This window comes from Bombina bombina, chromosome 2 (assembly GCF_027579735.1).
Source record: "Bombina bombina isolate aBomBom1 chromosome 2, aBomBom1.pri, whole genome shotgun sequence".
Classification (NCBI taxonomy): Eukaryota; Metazoa; Chordata; class Amphibia; order Anura; family Bombinatoridae; genus Bombina; species Bombina bombina.
The window spans coordinates 1,316,880,109-1,316,897,021 of record NC_069500.1 but is presented as its reverse complement, the minus strand read 5'-3'; the positions used below and the strand labels follow the sequence as shown (position 1 = coordinate 1,316,897,021).

General features: G+C 34.6%; 1 protein-coding gene across 1 annotated transcript in view; it reads right to left on the bottom strand.

Annotated features, from left to right (window-relative positions):
• The window catches only part of SORCS2 (sortilin related VPS10 domain containing receptor 2), a 1,789,666-nt gene that overhangs the window by 433,247 nt on the left and 1,339,506 nt on the right, over positions 1–16,913 (bottom strand). The window contains exon 8 of the mRNA XM_053704165.1: positions 16,346–16,435. Within this exon, the coding sequence (XP_053560140.1) occupies positions 16,346–16,435 (90 nt within the window). The remainder of the gene's footprint in view (positions 1–16,345; positions 16,436–16,913) is intronic.

Here is a 16,913-nt window from a genome sequence, read left to right as displayed (position 1 = left end):
GAAATATAATTGTTTTTATTAGGTATACTCTAGCCGATAAAGAGATAGGCAGGGCAGCCCAATTCTTAAGGTCTATAATATTTTTTAGGAACACTTGAGGAAAATTTTACTTATACCAACATTTGGGATTTTTATGGAGGGCTATTCCAAGATATTTAATATGATCTGTTATCTTGTAAGGATGGTTTGAATGACTATCTCGCAATTTCCTTATCCATAACAGTTCACTTTTTTCAAGGTTTATCTTATATCCTGAGAACGAGCTAAAAATAGAAAACATCCCTAGTATTTGTGGGATAGTTTTTTTGTGTTCTCCAAAAAAATTAATAAATCATCTGCATACAGCAGGATTTTTAATGAGTCTGAGCCAAATCTTATTACTTGTAGTTCTTTTCGCAACCATATAGCCAGAGATTCTATAGAAATATTAAAAAGTAGAGGGGGCAACCTTGATGTGTTCCTCGGCCTAAAAGGATTCTGGGAGACACACTACCATTAATAAGCAGAGAAGAAAAGGGATTCTTATAGACCTTTAAAATGAACTGTAGGAAATGAACATTAAATCCAAATTGTTGAAGAAAGAAGAATAAATGGTCCCAAGAGATAGAATTGAAAGCCTTCTCTGCAACAACTGAAAGTAAAGCTACATCTGTGTATTTGTCTTTTTATTATATTTGTTTTTAATTTGGTTAATGACTTTATTCCAAAAATAGTCTAAAGTTATTTCCAATTTCTGGAGGTTTAATGATATATGTCTACCTTGCATAAAACCTGTTCGGTCTGGATGAATAATTTCATGCAAACGTTCAGTCTGTCTGCAAGGATGGAGGTAAGAAGTTTATAATCAGCAATTAACACTGATTTCGGTCTATAAGATGATGGTTGTTCTGAATCTTGTCCTTTCTTTGGGATTAAGGTAATGTTTGCTGCCGTGAAATAACTTGGCTGTTAGAAGCATAATAAGTATTAAAAAGTTTGGTAAGAACTGGTTGTATGTCTTCAGAGTGGATTTTATAATATTCTGATGGCAAAAAATCTGGCCCTGCAGCTTTGTTTAACTTAGTTTTTTTAATAGCTTTAAAAATGTCATCAGGTGAAATTGGCGCATTAATCCTATTTAGATCAGACCCTAAAAAAGAGGGGAGAACCACTTTGGACTAAAAATAATCCTTATTGACAGTATCTATATCTACTTTAGTATAAAGTTTCTGGTAAAAATTTAAAAAAAAAAATCCCTTATATTTTTATTGTCAGTGAATCTAGATAGATTATCCTTAATTGCCGCTATATAGTTCCTACTTTTCCTATTCTTAGTTACCTTTGCTATTAACCTTTAAAATGATTATTAATTATTTTATCATCTTCCAAACACTTTTGTTTTTAAAACACCTCCCTTTCAGTTCTGGCCTCACAATATTTCACCAATTATCTTTAGTCGAATGCGTTCTATAACGATACAGCGCATTTTTTACTTGGTTGGAAAGTTGTAAATCATGCACTAAACATTTATTTTTTTCAATGACACATACTGTATATGTTTTTATTTGACCTCTTAGGACAGCTTTAGTAGCTTCCCAGAAGGTTTAGATTTTATCCTAATACCCCTATTAAGATAGCAGAAGTCCTTCCATTGCAGTGAGAGCCATTTAACAAAGTTAGTGTTTTCTTTAAGAGAACGTGGAAATGTAAAATATACATTTGGGCTATCTACAAGTTTACTTAGATGCAATATAGTAGAGACTATCGCATGGTCTGAGAGTAATACATTGTGAATCTGTGAACAAGATTGTAATAAAATAAGTTGTTCAGAAATCAAAATATAATCTATTCTTGAAAAAGAACGGTGGGATACGGGAATTTAATTCTCCAAATATCTTTATAAATTTCATAGCAGAGCAGAATGTTTTAAAATATAGGGCAATTTTCTTATACCCTGGTACTTCTTTGTAAGGAGTTCTAATTTAGGATAAAGTGCCATATTAAAATCACCACCAAGAATCAGCCTGTCACTGCAGTATGGATAACGTTTTCCTTTAATCACATCCCAGAATTCCGGAGAAAAATGGTTTGGGCCATACATGTTACAGATTATATATTGTATACCACCAATTCAAATTTTGATAATAATATATCTACTCTTAGTGATACTCTAAATTTTCATGCAGTAGAATTGCTACCCCACACTTCATTGTAACACAGGGTGTGGCCAGTACTTTTCCAACCCACCGAGATTTTGATTTACAGAGTTCCTTTTCTTTCAAATGTGTTTCTTGTTTAAGAACAATGTCGGAGCAGTGTTTTCCTAACTGAGCTATTATCCGTTTACACTTAATGGGGGAAGTAATTCCACCGACATTCCAAGATAGAATGTTTAGCTGTAAAGTCATACTATACTATCTACATATTTAAAAGGAGAGATGGAAGTACAAGAGGGGGGAGAGACAGTAAAGGTGGAAGGGAGAGAAAAAAAAAAAAACATCTCCAAACTAAAAAATAAAACACACATAGGCAAATCTTTTTGCCTTGGACACAAAGTTGCCAGGAATGAAGAAAGGGAAAATAAATAAAAAAAAATAACCATAGAATTGGGAAAATTACAACTATTAGCCCAAAATTCACTGGCCTCTTTAGCATTATTTAAAATGTTTGTTTTACCATTAACATCTTACTAGTATCTTAGTGGGGTATACCATCCTTACTTTATATCCCTTTTCTGTAAGCTGAGGAAAGAATGGGGACATTTCTTTTCTTTTTATTTGTGTCTCATTAGAGAAATCTTGGAACATTACAATTTTGTGGTCATCTATAGTAAGAGTACTCATTTCCCTATTATGTTTTAACAACTCTATCTTGTCCTGAAAATTCATTAATTTAAAGATTATCATAATGGCCCCAAGTTATGAAGGTCTGTCGGACCTGATCCGACAGTGCGGATCAGGTCCAACAGACCTCGCTGAATACGGCACTTGCTCAAGCCCACCGCTTGAGCAAGTGTTGAGTCACAAGCTACTATTCCTTGCTCCACCCCAAACGGAAGTCAGCGTCCAAAAAACCATTGTGGATGTGGTTTCTACTTACAGGAATGAACCTCAATCGATATGAGGTAAATGTAGAGCAGTCCTGGAGAGCCTCAATGTGGCATATATAATATCCACCGCTGGATATGTGTCTAATGATGTAAAATGCCTTTTGTGCTTCCTGGAGTGTAGTAGCAGCACTATAAACTCTCCTCCACATGATAGTGGTAAATATGTAAAAGAACAGAAACAGGAAAATAGTGCAATACCGTATGTTTAATAGAGCACATAAAACAATTTTCACACCAAACCCTGTGAGTCTTATGCTCACATTTAACACTCTAAATAAAATATGAGATAATTGTAAGTCATAGAGTGGTTTAATCCTGGTACACGTTCCTGTCCTCTGTACACCAGAAGCAGTTGGTTACTCAGGTCCGTTTTGAAATTGGTGTGTGACAGTTCATAAAAAGGTACACAATACACCTTTTTAAAAAAAAACAAAAAAAAAACCAAATATACAAATAAATAAAAAAAGTTAAAAGCAAAGGTCACCTAAGCTAGTGACCGTGTCACCTAAGGTGCTTCGAAGGAATAGCTTTTATGTTGTCCTTCTTCATCTGAGATGTGCTAAATGTGAGCATAAGATCCACAGGGTTTGGTGTGAAAATTGTTTTATGTGCTCTTTTAAACATACAGTATTGCACTATTTTCCTATTTCTGTTCTTTTACATATTTACCACTATCTTGTGGAGGAAAGTTTTTAGTGCTGCTACTACACTCCAGGAAGCATGAAAGGCATTTTACAGCATTAGACACATATCCAGCGGCGGATATCATATATGATACATTGAGGCTCTCCGAGACTGCTCAACACTTACCTCATATCGATTGAGGTTCATTCTGTAAGTAGAAACCACATCCATTGGAACTACTGTTCGCATGACAGAGATTTACTCTGCAACTTATAGTTTTGGGACTCATATTCCAGCATCCTAAGCTGACACCCATTTGTGATATATACATACAGTATATTTTTTTTTTATTTGATTGTTTTAGCAATCTATAACTATAGCATTTATACTTATAGTTGCTTGCATTAGAAAAAGCCTAAATCAGCGCTATCCCACCCTTTTGCCAAATATATATATATATATATATATATATATATACACGTGTGTGTATATATATATATATATATATATATATAAATACACAAACAAAAGCACAGAAGGAGGCACTCTCTAGTTCAGTGGTTCAGAAGGGGAGATTATCCCCGAAACGCCACCTGGATTAAATTATCACTGAAAAGAGAGGGCATCCTTTTTGTGGTTTTGTATATTAACCTGTTGGCACCCTGGCAGATGTGGTATGATAGGTGAGAGTGGACTTCTTGGCAGAAAGATACAATTTATAGGAACGTTGTACTGAAAATGTACAAAGGATCTGTAGTTTTACTAGAAAGTGTATATTCACACACATATTTTATATGTATACACACACACACACAAATACATAATTTGAGCTTGATCTCCCTGCTAGATTTTCAGAGTGACTAAATGTTATGTGATCTCTAGTTATTGACAAAAAATTATGTTCAAACTGAAATTGCTTTTACAAAGAAGGTTGTAAACATCCCCTCTATATTGAAGGATATGCAGCAATGGGTTATTGCTTCAATTACAGTCTTATGTCACATGTACGTAGAGGGTACAATGAATATTTTTAAGTAAAATCTTACTCCCTTGACAGTTTCTTTTGTTATATTAAAGGCAATGGCTGAAATCCCTCTATTTTGCTTAATCAAAAATAATACAAGTTAAAAATTATCATTCAGATGTTGGAAAGTGTACAGTAAATAGCAATTGCATATATTAAAGTAATTTTCGTATCTTAATGAAATGCAACATCATTTACTTTATTTAGCTATCAAATACACACAAAGGGCAATGTTCATTTAGCAGAGTGCTTCATTTTGATTTTCTTTTGCATGTTAAGGAGCACCTGTTTGTGGAAACAATGTGCAGCCTGCAAGGTCTACTGAGCGTAGTATACAAATGCTATGAATGTAAAGTCTATGTGCTTAACACTCATTACCATTATTCAAGGTTAGGATCATTATTTCTTAAAATGTATGACAAATTAGCAAAAGCGATTGTGATAGTTGTATGGTACATGCATAATAAGTATCTTTGTGCTTATAAAACTATGTTTTGTTATTATATTTCCAAATGGTTTGTTAGGATTTAGTGATAAAAAGAAGTGTTTTATTTATTATTAACAATATACATATTATAATTTACAATACATAGGTTAGCTGGAGTTGAATGGTAGTGCCCTAAATGTAGTGATGCATTTACAGGGAATTGGTTACATTAAAGGGACACTGAACCCAAATTTTTTCTTTGTAATTCAGATAAAGGCATCTATTTATCAAGCCGTCAACCGCAAATATGCTGGAATTCCGCAGCATATTTGTGGCAAGCCTGATTCACCTTAGTTATCAAACCCTACAGACCGGCAAAAGTAGAATTTTGTGACGTAACATACGATCCGCCGGACTCAGTCCGACACAGATCGATGCTTACGTCATTACAGATGTTCCGAATGCAAATTCGGCACTTTCTGACTACTTTTGCTAGTTATCAATTTTCTACCAGGTACACTTGCCACTATTCCGCCCTGGAGGCAGCAGATGCCATAGGAATCAATGGGAGTCTGAAAGCAGCGAAAGCTCATGTTCGCTGCTGCCCGATATCCCATTGATTCCTATGGGAACGTTTACTTATTAACCCCTAATCTGCCCCCCCTACACCGCTGCCACCTACATTATACTAATTAACCCCTAATCTGCCGCCCCTACACCGCCGCCACCTACATTATACTTATTAACCCCTAATCTGTCGCCCCTACACCGCCGCCACCTACATTATACTTATTAACCCCTAATCTGCCACCCCCTACACCGCTGCCACTATATTAAATTTATTAACCCCTAAACCTAAGTCTAACCCTAACACCCACTAACTTAAATATAATTTAAATAAATCTAAATAAAATTCCTATCATTAAATAAATTATTCCTCTTTAAAATTAAATACTTACCTATAAAATAAACCCTAAGCTAGCTACAATATAACTAATAGTTACATTGTAGCTATCTTAGGGCTTATTTTTATTTTAAAGGCAAGTTTGTATTTATTTTAACTAGGTAGAATAGTTATTAAATAGTTATTAACTATTTAATAACTTCCTAGTTAAAATAAATACAAATCTACCTGTAAAATAAAACCTAACCTAAGTTACAATTACACCTAACACTACACTATAATTAAATAAATTCCCTAAACTAAATACAATTAAATACAATTAAATAAAATTATCTAAAGTACAAAAACAAACAAACACTAAAAGGGCATTTTGCGGGGCATTGCCCCAAAGTAATCAGCTCTTTTACCTGTAAAAAAAGATTACAAACCTCCCAACATTAAAACCCATCACCCACAAAACCAACCCTACTCTAAATCCCACCCAATACCCCCTTAAAAAAACCTAACACTAACCCCTTGAAGATCACCTTACCGTGAGAAGTCTTCACCCAACCAGGCCAAAGTCCTCAACGAATCCGGCAGAAGTGGTCCTCCAGACGAGCAGAAGTGGTCCTCCAGACAGGCAGAAATCTTCATCCAGATGGCATCTTCTATATTCATCCATCTGGCGCGATGCAATAGAATTGCATCAGCCAATAGGATTTTTTCTACCTTAATTCCGATTGGCTGATAGAATTCTATCTTGGATGACGTCACTTAAAGGAACATTCATTCAGCAATAAGCCATGGAAAGAAGAGGATGCTCCGCGTCGGATGTCTTGAAGATGCACCCGCTCCGCGCCGGATGGATGAAGATAGAAGATGCCGTCTGGATGAAGACTTCTGCCCGTCTGGAGGACCACTTCTGCCTGTCTGGAGGACCACTTCTGCCGGATTCGTTGAGGACTTCGGCCCGGTTGGGTGAAGACTTCTCACGGTAAGATGATCTTCAAGGGGTTAGTGTTAGGTTTTTTTTAAGAGGGTATTGGGTGGGTTTTAGAGTAGGGTTGGTTGTGTGGGTGGTGGGTTTTAATGTTGGGGGGTTTGTAATTTTTTTTTACAGGTAAAAGAGCTGATTACTTTGGGGCAATGCCCCGCAAAAGGCCGTTTTAAGGGCTAGTTGTAATTTAGTGTAGGGTAGGACTTTTTTTTATTTTGGGGGCTTTTTTATTTTGTTTGGGGGATTAGATTAGTTGTAATTAGTTTAAAAATCTTGTAATTTGTTTATTATTTTCTGTAATTTAGTGTTTGTTTTTTTTGTACTTTAGCTAATTTTATTTAATTGTATATAATTGTATTTAGTTTAGGGAATTTATTTAATTATAGTGTAGTGTTAGGTGTAATTGTAGGTTAGGTTTTATTTTACAGGTAGATTTGTATTTATTTTAACTAGGAAGTTATTACATAGTTAATAACTATTTAATAACTATTCTACCTAGTTAAAATAAATACAAACTTGCCTGTAAAATAAAAATAAACCCTAAGATAGCTACAATGTAACTATTAGTTATATTGTAGCTATCTTAGGGTTTATTTTATAGGTAAGTATTTAGTTTTAAATAGAAATAATTTATTTAATGATAGGAATATTTATTTAGATTTATTTAAATTATATTTAAGTTAGTGGGTGTTAGGGTTAGACTTAGGTTTAGGGGTTAATAAATTTAATATAGTGGTAGCGGTGTAGGGGTGGCAGATTAGGGGTTAATAAATATAATGTAGGTGGCGGCGGTGTAGGGGGTGGCAGATTAGGGGTTAATAAGTATAATGTAGGTGGCGGTGGTGTAGGGGGTGGCAGATTAGGGGTTATTAAGTATAATGTAGGTGGTGGCGGTGTAGGGGGTGGCAGATTAGGGGTTAATAAGTATAATTTATCTGAATAAATCTGACAGCGCTCAACCTTATGTCTGTAGCTCCTAGTATTATGGATACCAGTAACCCCAAATAAATATAGTGCTAAAAATATAAATACACAGAGCGCCTCCTAAAAGGCAAAGACAACTGATGGTGACAGATATATTAAAGGTAAAAGATATTCCTTAAAAAGTATATAATATATTTAATATGCTACATATATCTGAGAAATACAAATACAAAAAAAAATAATAAAAAAGTGGATCCACTAAAAATTAACAATAGAATATATATTTTAAATATATATTAAAAACCCAATAATGTTATAGATAAAATCACAAAATAAAATTGGCAATCACAAAATAAAATTTGCAATCAACTGATAAAATTGGTTAAACTGATGGTATAGATAATATTGGTAAGGATACATAAAATAATATGAATGAGTAAGATGTCCTTAAATATGTAAGTCCCAAAATAGAAATTCCTTCCAGAGATAATAGTCCAAAATAAATTTTAAATCTTCTAATTAAATAATAATCCTTAATTTTCTTTGATAAACGGTGAAGAAAAGTGAAATTTATGAAAAAAAAGTAATCGTGATGAAAAATAAAAAAAATCCAAAAAATCCTGAGAAAATGGTGTAGTGGAAATAGCGTGGTAAAATTAAAAATTTGTGTACACAGAAAAATAAATTGAAAAAATATATGAAAAAATATATATTTCTTTAAAAAAATTTGAAAATATATATATATATATAAGAGATGTGTAAAACTTTATCCAAATAGGTGTTGAAAAGTGTTGAAAAACCAAATGATATAGTCTTGATAAAGGCCCATTTCTTAGGGCCGAAACGCGTTGACATATATGGTAAGCTTCTTTTCAATTACTGACTAAGTTTGTCTAGCAGATTTGCACTATGTTATATTTGTTTTATTACAGGAATATTACTGAAGAATTTGATCATTGAGATATAGGATCTTCCTTGTATTTTTTCATCATTCACACATAGGAGCAACCTTTCAGGAGACTTTTTCATATACTTTACCCACAAAAGGGTCACCTTATAAGTTTGTTATTTGGTTTTTAAACACTTTTCAACACCTATTTGGATAAAGTTTTACACATCTCTTATATATATATATATATTTTCAAATTTTTTAAAGAAATATATATTTTTTCATATATTTTTTCATTTTATTTTTCTGTGTACACAAATTTTTAATTCTACTACGCTATTTCCACCACACCATTTTCTCAGGATTTTTTGGATTTTTTTTTAATTTTTCATCACGATTACTTTTTTTTCATAAATTTCACTTTTCTTCACTGTTTATCAAAGAAAATTAAGGATTATTATTTAATTAGAAGATTTAAAATTTATTTTGGACTATTATCTCTGGAAGGAATTTCTATTTTGGGACTTACATATTTAAGGACATCTTACTCATTCATATTATTTTATGTATCCTTACCAATATTATCTACACCATCAGTTTAACCAATTTTATCAGTTGATTGAAAATTTTATTTTGTGATTGCCAATTATATTTTGTGATTTTATCTATAACGTTATTGGGTTTTTTATATATATATTTAAAATATATATTCTATTGTTAATTTTTAGTGGATCCACTTTTTTTTTTTTTTTTTTTTGTATTTGTATTTTTCAGATATATGTAGCATATTAAATATATTACATACTTTTAAAGCAATATCTTTTATCTTTAATATATCTGTCACCATCAGTTGTCTTTGCCTTTTAGGAGGCGCTCTGTGTATTTATATTTTTAGTTAATAAGTATAATGTAGGTGGCGGCGGTGTAGGGGGTGGCAGATTAAGGGTTAATATGTATAATGTAGGTGGCGGCGGTGTAGAGGGCGGCAGATTAGGGGTTAATATGTATAATGTAGGTGGCGTTGGGCTCCGGGAGCGGCGGTTTAGGGCTAAAACACTATATTTAGTTGCGGCGGGGTCCGTGAGCGGCGGTTTAGGGGTTAATACATTTATTAGAGTTGCGCCGGGGTCTGTGAGCGTCGGTATAGGGGGTAAACAGTATAGTATAGTGTGGGTGTTTAGTGCCAGGGTACCAATAAAGCTGGGAAAAAGCCGAAGAGCAGCGAGACCGATGACTGTTAGTTAACAACAGTCCACTGCTCATCGCCCCGTACATGGTGCGCGGCTTTTTGACAGCTTTTTTGGTAACTTTGGAGAATGTATTCAGGTCTGCGGCAGCGATGTTAGGCGATCTTAGGCGAGCGTATTGGTGACGTCGAATGCAAGTAAGTTGACGGCTTGATAAATAGATGCCAAAGCATGCAATTTTAAGCAACTTTCTAATCTACTCCTATCATCAAATTTTCTTCATTCTCTTGGTATCTTTATTTGAAAAGCAAGAATGTACGTTTAGAATGTAAGTTTTGGGTGAACAACTGGGTTGTTCTTGCTGATTGTTGGATAAATGCACCCACCCACCAATAAACAAGTGCTGTCCAGGGTCTGAACCAAAAATTGGCTGGCTCCTTAGCTTATATGCCTTCTTTTTCAAATTAAGATAGGAAGAGAATGAAGAAAAATTGATAATAGTAGTAAATTAGAAAGTTGCTTAAAATTGCATGCTCTATCTGAATCATAAAAGAAACAATTTGGGTTCGGTGTCCCTTTAAACATTATTTCCATTGCTTAATGCATCACTTCAGTTTACCAAGTGTAATGTGAAGCATGTATTGTTCATTTTTACATAGAAAAAGAGCTACTCTAAGGCTGTACTGCTCAAGCCCCTAAAAGGACCCTCCTGGCAAAGTGAAAAACATTTCATTTCTGAATATATTCATTACATTTTGAATAGAAGTGAAATAGCTTCTAGTAAAAGCTATCAGTGTTTCAGTAAGATTTTGTTTTACTGTGCAAGGGCACATGGAGCATATGTAGATATGCTCAGTGAAATATCATCTTAAGCATCAAGGGGTCGATCCGATATAAAGCGTCGCCCGCAAAAGCCGGCGACGCCAATATTTACGCTGATTTGGTATCCTATATACGACGTAACCTAGAAGTTACGCGCGTATATTTCTGCCGTCGCCCGCAGTTTTTTGGGCCATAGGCAGGTATACCAAACCAGCGCAGTTTGGTATCCAATATGCAGCGTAAGGACTTACGTGGCGAAAATGGAGAAAACTTACTCCATTTTCACCTCGCCACAAAAAGCAGCCGTAAGAAGCCTTACGCTGACTATTGGAGCCCCGTAACTCCCTAAACTAACTAGAAAATAAACCTAACACCTAACGCATGCGCAATGTCTATCTCCCTGTCAACCGCGATCTTCTAAAATAAACCTAACACCTAACGCATGCGCAATGTCTATCTACCTGTCAACCGCGATCCCCCCCCGAAATCCCTAATAAAGTTATTAACCCCTAAACCGCCGCTCCCGGACCCCCCCGCCATCTACATAAACTAACCCCCTACTGTGAGCCCCTAAAACCGCCACCATCTACCTTATCTATCCCCTAATCTGACCCCTTACACCGCCGCCACCTATATAAAAATTATTAACCCCTAATCTAATCCCCCTATACCGCCGCCAGCTATATTAATATTATTAACCCCTAATGTAAGCCCCTTACACCGCCGCCATCTCTATTAAAATGATTAACCCCTACTTTAATCTACCTACCCCGCCGCCAGCTATATTATCTATATTAACCCTAAGTATATTATAGTTAATATAGGTATTACATTATATATATTAACTATATTAACCCTAATTATATTAGGGTTAATATAGTTAATATAGTTACTATAGTATTTATATTAACTATATTAACTCTATCTAACCCTAACTAAATTTATATTAAATTAATCTAATTCATTTATAAACTAATATATTCCTATTTAAATCTAAATACTTACCTATAAAATAAACCCTAAGATAGCTACAATATAATTAATAATGTAGCTATCTAAAAATACAATTAAATTAACTAAACTAAATTACAAAAAAAAACAAACACTAAATCAGATCAGCCAATAGAATGCGAGCTCAATCTGATTGGCTGATTGGATCAGCCAATCGGATTGAACTTGAATCTGATTGGCTGATTCAATCAGCCAATCAGATTTTTCTAACTTAATTCCGATTGGCTGATAGAATCCTAATTCGGCGGACGCCATCTTGGATGACGTCATTTAAAGGTACCTCATTCCAAGTTCAGCAGTCGGCCGGGATGGATGCTCCGCGGCGGCGGAGCGAAGAAAGAAGATTGAAGATGCCGCCGGAAGAATGAAGACTTTGCTGCCGCTTGGAGGAAGACGTCGCCGGAGGAAGAATTCTTCTTTGCCGCTTGGAGGAAGACATCGCCCGGATCGGATCAGGAGTTCGGCCCGGTGTGGTGAAGACAAGGTAGGGAGATCTTCAGGGGGGTAGTGTTAGGCTTTTTTAAGGGGGGTTTGGGTGGGTTTAGAATAGGGGTATGTGGGTGGTGGGTTGTAATGGGGGGGGGTATTGTATTTGTTGTATGCAAAAGAGCTGAATTCTTTGGGGCATGCCCCACAAAAGGCCCTTTTAAGGGCTGGTAAGGTAAAGAGCTTTGAAATTTGTTGAATTTAGAATAGGGCAGGGAATTTTTTTTATTTTGGGGGTTTATTATTTTATTAGGGGGCTTAGAATAGGTGTAATTAGCTTAAATATCTTGTAATCTTTTTTTTATTTTTTGTAATTTAGTGTTTTTTTTTTTTTTTTGTAATTTAGTTTAGTTAATTTAATTGTATTTTTAGATAGATGTTTGTAGTTTATTAAATTTATTGATAGTGTAGGTGTATTTGTAACTTAGGTTAGGATTTATTTTACAGGTAATTGGGTAATTATTTTAACTAGGTAGATATTAAATAGTTAATAACTATTTAATATCTATTATACCTAGTTAAAATAATTAACAATTTACCTGTAAAATAAATATTAACCCTAACATAGCTACAATGTAATTATTAATTATATTGTAGCTATCTTAGGGTTTATTTTATAGGTAAGTATTTAGATTTAAATAGGAATATTTTAGTTTATAAATGAATTAGATTAATTTAATATAAATTTAGTTAGGGTTAGATAGAGTTAATATAGTTAATATAAATACTATAGTAACTATATTAACTATATTAACCCTAATATAATTAGGGTTAATATAGTTAATATATATAATGTAATACCTATATTAACTATAATATACTTAGGGTTAATATAGATAATATAACTGGCGGCGGGGGTAGGTAGATTAAATTAGGGGTTAATCATTTTAATAGAGATGGCGGCGGTGTAAGGGGCTTACATTAGGGGTTAATAATTTTAATATAGATGGCGGCGGTGTTAGGGGCTCACTTTAGGGGGTTATAGATATAATATAGCTGGCGGCGGGGTACGGGAGCGGCGGTTTAGGGGTTAATAACTTTATTAGGTTGCGGCGGGGTAAAGGAGCGGCGGTTTAGGGGTTAATAGCTTTTTTATTGTTAGGCTAGTGAGGGGGGATAGCGGATAGAGGGTTAGACAGTGCGGGCTATGTTAGGGAGGCGTGTTAGACAGTGCGGGCTATGTTAGGGAGGCGTGTTAGACAGTGCGGGTTTTTTAAACTTTAGTCAGGTTTTATAGGCACCGGCAGTTTCTAACGTGCCGCAAGTCACTGGCGACGCCAGAAATTTGTACTTACGCAGATTTCTGGACATCGCTGGTTTGTGAGACTTACGGCACGTTAGCATCTGACGGCGACCTATATGGGATGGCTCGAGTTGCGAGCTGAAACTGCGGGCGACGCCGGTTCCCTCGCTTGCGCCGCAAACTGCGATCGATATCGGATCGCGCCCCAAGTCTGCTCATAGATCCAGTGGTGCCTTGTATTGTGTCAGCAATATAAATATAAAATACTTAATTATACTAATACCACTATATACAAATATATACAACAATAACTATAATAATAAATATAAAATAACTGTACATAAGGAGAGTGGCAGGTTGGATTGATATCTGGTTGAAAGAACAAAATATGTTAGTTTTTACATATTTTCAATTACTTTAATTATTATGCTAACTTTTCATACTATGTTATATTACATCAATTAGATATGCAACTGTAACCTCCAACAGTTACTTACTATTATATAAATGCTAACAGAGGGTAGCGCTTAAAGGGAACATCACTCAATAGCTCCTTGCATAAAGCAGAATTCAATTAATAAAATAAATACAAGCAATACCTTCAAATTAAAAGTCTTTCTGCTAATATCTTATTTCTGCCATAATATTGCAAACTGCTGTGGCTATAAACCACTATACTCAATCAAACTTAAAATGAATCCCGAGGTGGGAGCGGGCCACAACTTTAAATGCTACCCTGCTTCAATCACACACTAGGATCCTTCAGCGTAAAGTAGTTTGTAAAGTAATTCTTACCAACAGAACCATATAGCAACCAAAGGTAGCCACTTAGATAACTTATCTGGTTAATTTCCACTTAAAGGTATATTATACCCCAATGTTAAAGCACTTTAAAGTGATGCAGCATATCTGTAAAAAGCTAACTTGAAAATATCATCTAAATTTCTCTATGTAAAAAAGAAAGATATTTATCTCAAAATGTCCTCAGTGGCCACATCCCATTGTAAAGGAACTTTTAGCAGCCAGTCAGAATGCTAGTCCTGAGACTTGCAAGGGAGTGAGCATCTGGCATGTGCCGGCACAGTCTTGTTATTTCCCTCCTCTTTTTCAGGAAGCTTACTATGAAATCTCACATGGGATATCAGTGAAATCTCATGATGAAGCTGATTGGCTGCTATTTTATTTTTATTTTTTCAAAATAAAGCAGCAGTAACAATCTTCCTGAGTTTGGCACAGAGATATATGGTTTTCTTATTTTGCATGCTGATGTGGATTTCATATTGAATTTGGATGTTTTGTTAAAGGGACACTGAACCCAAATTTTTTCTTTCATGATTCAGATAGAGCATGCAATTTTAAGCAACTTTCTAATTTACTTCTATTATCAATTTTAATTCGTTCTCTTGCTATCTTTATTTGAAAAAGAAGGCATCTCAGTTAAGGAGCCAGCAAATGTTTGCTTCAGTACCATGGACAGCACTTGTATATTGGTGCTGACCAATCAGCAAAGACAACCCAGGTTGTTTACCAAAAATGGGCCGGCATCTAAACTTACATTCTTGCTTTTCAAATAAACATACCAAGAGAATGAAGAAAATTTCATAATAGGAGTAAATTAGAAAGTTGCTTAAAAATGCATGCTCTATGTGAATCACGAAAGAAAATTTTTGAGTACAGTGTCCCTTTAACATGAAGTTGATATCAAATTTGGAAATGAATATAATACTGAATGTCTAATCTAATTGTGCAATACATAGTAAGTACACAACTATTTTACTGGCAATGTTAAGAGATCAGCCTATGTTTTATATATTTGTGCCTAAAAAGGGAATTTATTTACACTAGAGAGAACAAAACAAACTGTTAAAACAGAGGTTGTAGGGTTTTGAGATTTGGATTTTTAAGCATGCTTTAAAAGTATAGAAAACCTAGGAATTTGCCGCAATGCAATATGGAATACTCAGTACTTAGCGCCAATCTTCTTTAAACTGAGTGTAACACCCATTATGAGGGCTTTTTATTTTTCAAAAGATGAGCAGTGCAGCCAATCGTATGCTTTACCGCTCATACCATGGGATCAGTGCATCTAGGCCATATGCAGCGCAGTGGGCAAGTGCTCTATTTAGTTTATAGGCTGATTGATAAAATATGACTGACTGTAAGGGTCGTCTTTTTTAAAGAAAAAAAAAATGGAAAAAAGAAACAAAAACCTGCTTTTGGTAAAGATCCTGGTGGTTTGCAGATCTGCCTTTCTGCTGCTCGAAACTTCATAGGAAGCCACACTAAGGACTGCTTTCTAATGCACATAGTATCAGAGCCCAAACTGAAATGTCCTAAACATATATAGATTCATTGCACAATTTTAGTTGGTCTTCACTAACAAAATTACTGGTGTGGGTATTTCAGAAAGCACAAATTATGATGTATTCATATGTGAGATTGCCAAAATTCTATGTTTTCCAAATATATCCTGTACTGAAGCCCTAAACACAAATCCCAATACAGCTTAATCATTCTACCAGTGGTATTATTAATTCTGTGTCTAGTAGTCCACAAAGAGTTAAGTACTCCTGCCATACTAGATATAATAAAGGATGTGCATTATATAAATTTGTTCAATTATATATATATTTTTTTAATTATACACAGTGAAGTAGTGTAGCACATCAATACAAGTGTGTGTATAAATGAAAAAGATGTACTATATAATGGGGGCAAGCTAAACTTAGTGTCTTACCTTTGGGAGTGCATACTTCGGAAGCTTCATTTGAACAAAGTCATTTCGCCGGTATGAGACAAAATATCTGCTCTGATTTCCTGCTGATGTCTGAAAATAAAACAAGATGCAATATGTGTTATTTTGACATTTTTGTTTTTTAATTAACATTTCCACTGTTCTTTCTCTCTTTCCTTATATGGAGGAACCAATCAGGACTAGTTATTTGTGTAGATGCAGCTAGCCACTGTCATTCTGGTAACAGAAGTTGCATTGTTTTGCAGTTTCTTATCGTATAATCTCAGCTGAGGACAATTAGGGATATATATGTGGCAGGGTTAGGCTTGTGAAGCTTGCAATATGCACAATGCAATATGCACCTTCAACCTTTAGATCTGGAAAGTATTAATATTTAGAGCTACATTACAGAAAATAATGAAAGTAATTTTACTATGCATAATTCAAGATTTTATATTACAATCTCAGTGTTTACTTTCCATGTAAAAGAGACCCTTCAACATTCTACACAGTTATTTGTTAGATCATTTACATCTGTCCCTAATTGGCCACAGCAAAGGAGACCAGCAAC